At 38.4% G+C, this 4,519-nt stretch overlaps 1 protein-coding gene across 2 annotated transcripts in view; it reads right to left on the bottom strand.

The window, feature by feature from the left end:
• Nucleotides 1-4,519, bottom strand: part of LOC103155606 (kalirin-like) — a 39,381-nt gene that overhangs the window by 5,002 nt on the left and 29,860 nt on the right. The window contains exons 42-52 of one of the 2 annotated variants that reach the window (XM_007577344.2): nt 3,317-3,373; nt 3,145-3,248; nt 2,936-3,067; nt 2,735-2,848; nt 2,451-2,521; nt 2,311-2,377; nt 2,128-2,231; nt 1,983-2,052; nt 902-988; nt 704-796; nt 436-486 (exon numbers count right to left, since the gene is read on the bottom strand). In XM_007577344.2, the coding sequence (XP_007577406.1) occupies nt 436-486; nt 704-796; nt 902-988; nt 1,983-2,052; nt 2,128-2,231; nt 2,311-2,377; nt 2,451-2,521; nt 2,735-2,848; nt 2,936-3,067; nt 3,145-3,248; nt 3,317-3,373 (950 nt within the window). The remainder of the gene's footprint in view (nt 1-435; nt 487-703; nt 797-901; nt 989-1,982; nt 2,053-2,127; nt 2,232-2,310; nt 2,378-2,450; nt 2,522-2,734; nt 2,849-2,935; nt 3,068-3,144; nt 3,249-3,316; nt 3,374-4,519) is intronic. The other variant, XM_016663684.1, reaches the window with a different exon arrangement.

Here is a 4,519-nt window from a genome sequence, read left to right as displayed (position 1 = left end):
CTGATGTTAAATATTGCAAAGGTTAGCAATGTTCCACAGGCTGATGATTCACCATCCTGTATGAATCATTTATTATCTTCCTCACAATGCCGCCTCTTTGTCTTCATCAGATCTTTGAGGATGAGACAAAACCAGGCGTCAAAACTGACAAACTTCGTCACGTCTTTGTTCTGAATGCAAATCTTGATTAAAAAAACTTGATTACTTCTTAAAGGTCAGAGGAGAATAAACAGAAACCAACAGAAATACCTTCAGGTCAGTGATCAGAAAACATTTTAAACTACATGAATCACAACGATACCAGGTGATTAATGTGACTCATGCACCAATCAGACACCAGGGGGCGAAACAGGACCCTCCCTGTTATGTAATCCTGCAGCCCTAAATGAAGATAAGTTTAGAGGAATCATGCAATGATTAACAGAAGAGACTCACCTCCACCTCCTCACAGTCTAGACCAGCTTTGGTTGTGTACTTCAGGAAATCCTGTTAGATGGAAAACGCATCATTTCACAAAACATATAATTTAATAAATTCAAGACCTTTAAGTAAAGTCTAAACCAGCAGGTCAACATCACTAATCCAGATTAAAGTCTTAAAGATGGACTAATCCAAGTGTCTAAGCTCATAAATTAGTATTTATTTCCATCTGATTACCTTTTGTTTGACACAGTTATAAGTTCTGTTTCCAATGTGGCCGTACCTTTAGCAGCAGCTGGTACTTTGTGATTCTCTGGATGGGTTTGATCAGATAATCACTGATGGACATCCTGCAGCTGATTTCATGCTGGATCTCCTACAAATGGACATTTAGTTCAATTCAAAACAAAACTACATTAATGGTTTATTACCATCTAATAATCTGGAGCGAAAAGAAAACCATAAAAATGTGGTTAATTACCTCAAAGAAAGTCTCATACTCTATTACGATGAACTCTGACCTTGGCTTGTTCTGACAGTAAACTATGTACATGTGCAGTCGGCGCTCCTGGAAAACGAGACAAAAACTTCATCATAGAAATACATCGACGCATCAGGCACCAAAAATCTCCAATAATATGTTTTAATACATTATATTAACGAATATTTTCCAATCTGGAGGTCTTTCCAGACAACTCTCTACCACTGTTTGCTTTACTTTGATACAGTAGACTTACAAATTTCACATTTTGTTTTAAGTTAAAAACTGAAGTTAAAAGTCCAGTAAGTGGTTTCAGAAAAGCTCAGGGCCTGGTTGGCAAAACAATTCATAGTAAGCCACAAAAAGGCAATAAAAGTCAACAACTCTGCGCAAAGACCGCATCAAAGGCAAGCTTTTTCAGAAGCAGTGTAAAGTTTTCCTCCTAAACACGTCCTAAATATGCAGCAAAACGTCTGAAATCATAACAAACGCGTCATTTCTGTAATAAGTTCCCAAAATCGAGTCCCAAGACACATTTAGGACCCGTAGGATTCAATTCATGTTTTTAACAATCAAATCAAGTCAAAGCCCAAGAAAACTGGTCCATAGTAACTACCAACATGTCCGAGTCATAGTCTAAATAAAGTCTGAACGTCTAAAACTCCAAGTTAAACCTCTCTGGTTCCAACTCAGATCATGACCTTTTATGTCAAAGTAACACGAGTTTCAAGGTCAAAAAGTCTCAAACACACCAGCAAGATTACATAAAAGAAAACATTTCATATTAAAGTTGGCAAATGTAAATCAGAACCAAAGTCCAGGATCCACAGGCTAAACCAGCATAGCACTGGTAAAACATCAAATTATCTAAAAGGCGCCAATGTTTTTACCAAAATCCATTTTAAAACCAAAAAATCAAGAACAAGAAGCCACGTTTCCAGACTCGAATCCATTTGAGTCGAGTTCAGCTGGGTTCTTTGTCCATAAGCTCCGGGTAAAGAACAATCATCCCGTCGTCTGGACCTGAAAGTCTTGGCGATTGTCTGTAGCGCGTTGTTGCATCCGGGTCGGTAGAACTCACATGTCTGATGAAGAGGTCGGCCAGCAGGTCGTGGTTCTGGACGCAGCGCTCCAACTCCACCAGGAAGAAGCTGAAACAGAAAGGAGGAGTCAGCGTCAGGCTGTCTGAACAAACGCTGGTTCCATGGTTCTGGTTCTGGACTGACTCGCGGTGCCAGTCGTAGATCTGCTGGATGTTTCCGAAGACGATCTTGTCTTTGCCTCTCATGTCTTCGGGAATCCCTCGGACCTCCAGCCTGGACATGAAGCCCTGAGAGGTCGCAGTCATTAGGGGAGGTAGTTCCTTCTTTTCACCATTTCATGAGATGAAAACCTGAATCAGGACTCACCTCGACAATCACTCCCAGATCCTTCACGTAGTCCTTCTCTGATTGGATCATCTCGTTCACAACAAACCTGCACAGAAAGCGTCAATGAAACCTGCTGTTCAAGTTCAGCCATGTTTCATTTACTGTTGGGCTTGACTTACATTCGTCCCCTCAGTGCTTTATTTCGCTGCTCTGTGTCCGACTCATTGGATCCCTGATCCGAGTCCAAAGCCTGGACAAAAGTTAACATAAATTACTCTAAGGCCTAGTTCACGCAACAGGATTTTTACTCCCAATTTCCTTCTTCTGACAATCTAAGAATGTCTTGATTATCGGGACGACTCTTTGACACAATCATGCTGGTGAGTGAAATCAGTTTGTGTTGTTTCTCAGGTTCTTGCCGTGTGAATTTCCTGAGACCTGCAGGATGGTTTGGTGTTTTTACCTCCGGGTTGTTGGGGTCTTTGATGATTTGCATGGGCGGTGGCAGAAGGGTGTGGCTTTCCTCTTCAGGCTCCTCCTCTCCTCCACTTTGCCCCGCCTCCTCCTTCTTCGCCTTCTTTATGCACACAAACATTTTCGCTTTAGTTTGCAGAATGTGGCCAGCTGGCCGCCATCTTCACTGATTCAGTGTTTGTTTACGCACCGCCTGCGAGTTCCCAGGGAAGGGCGTGGCCACATCGGACCTGTTGTCCCGCCTTCTGGTTCTGATTGTGGGCTTTTTCTGTCCGTCGGCTTTTCCTTGACTCAGTCTTCGGACGGGACTCGTCAGCCATCGCTACAGGAAGCAAACGGGAAACTGAACGCTGTTCGATTATTTCTCCTCGTTGAAGTAAACCTAAATAAAACTGATACCTTTAGAGTGTTTCCAGTTCCAGAACTGGTGCGTTTTGGACCTGGAGACCCCACACTGCCCCCTGGTGTTCCACTGACGCCAAACACAGTTGGGGAAGTGACGCCTGGCAGAATAAAAGTTTTAGTTTGAGATTTTTATCGTGTTGATTCAGAGTGAGGATCGTTTTCTCACTTTGGCTGCTGGTTTGAATCTGAAGACCTGAACTGTCCGAGCTGTATGGACTGGACTCTGCACAAAAACACAAAAATACATATAAATATCAAATTATTATTTTTAAAAAAGCACATTAACGTTGAATAGGAAAACGAAAAAAAAAACAAAAAACTAATAGGCCATTTGGAAAGAAGATTGCTGTTTCCTGATGATGGAAGTAAAAATAACTTTAATTACTTCAGTTGAATAAGTTGCACAAAAGAAAAGTAAATATAGATTTAAGAAAACACAAATCAAGAATTTTGGTAAATAAGTTATTAGAAAGCAATACTATCTAAGTATGATAGTTTTTCAGAATAAGACTCTTGATTTAAAAAATATATTAGAAACTTGAGTCATTATTAATAAAGTCAAAAATAAGTTTAAAAAAAGAAAAACGCTTAACCTTGTTCAAATACATAAAAAAACAACGTTTAGAAATTTAATAATTATAAATAGTTTTATTTATATTTTCATTATATATGACCTTTAGAAAGTAATACTACTTAAAATAAAATACATTTTAAACGTAAAAAGGGTTTATTGGTAAAAATATAAAAGCCTCTTAATAAAGCTTATGTTGAACTTTCATAAAATCAACATTAAAAATGTAGTGAAATATTTTCAAATCCATCTAAACATTTATTTTAGGACTTTTTGTAATTTTTTAAGAAATAAATCAAAATAGTTGCCAGACTGATAAGGAGGTTAAAGACGGGCAGCAGGAATCATTTTAAATAAAAAAACGGACTTAAAAAAGGTAAATATTTTTACGCTTATTTTTCATTTAAAAATCTGCCAGCAACATTTCTCTTTTGACACATTTTTCTTTTTGCTAAAATTAAAAATAAAATGTAAATTTTATCCGGCAGTAACACTTCCTTTAACCCAGAGACTATAAAGAGCAGCACGTTCTGGACATCGTTACGTAACGGTAAGATGTATTGATCTGTTCCCAGATAAAATCAACAGGTAGAAAAATCTTCATGGCTCTGATTTTATTTTTGCTCTGGTTTAAGTGGATTGGTAAAACTTTAGTTGAAGGAGTGTGAATAAGACTGACATGACACCGTCATAAACATGACATAACACCTGTCATGAATATCAGTAAGTCTTCATGAATATTTATGACTGTTGTTATAAAATTTCATTTGGTAAATTGACACTTTTAATACAAAGTTG

Source organism: Poecilia formosa, unplaced genomic scaffold (assembly GCF_000485575.1).
Source record: "Poecilia formosa unplaced genomic scaffold, Poecilia_formosa-5.1.2 Scaffold438, whole genome shotgun sequence".
Classification (NCBI taxonomy): domain Eukaryota; kingdom Metazoa; phylum Chordata; class Actinopteri; order Cyprinodontiformes; family Poeciliidae; genus Poecilia; species Poecilia formosa.
This window is presented reverse-complemented; position numbering and strand designations above follow the sequence as displayed.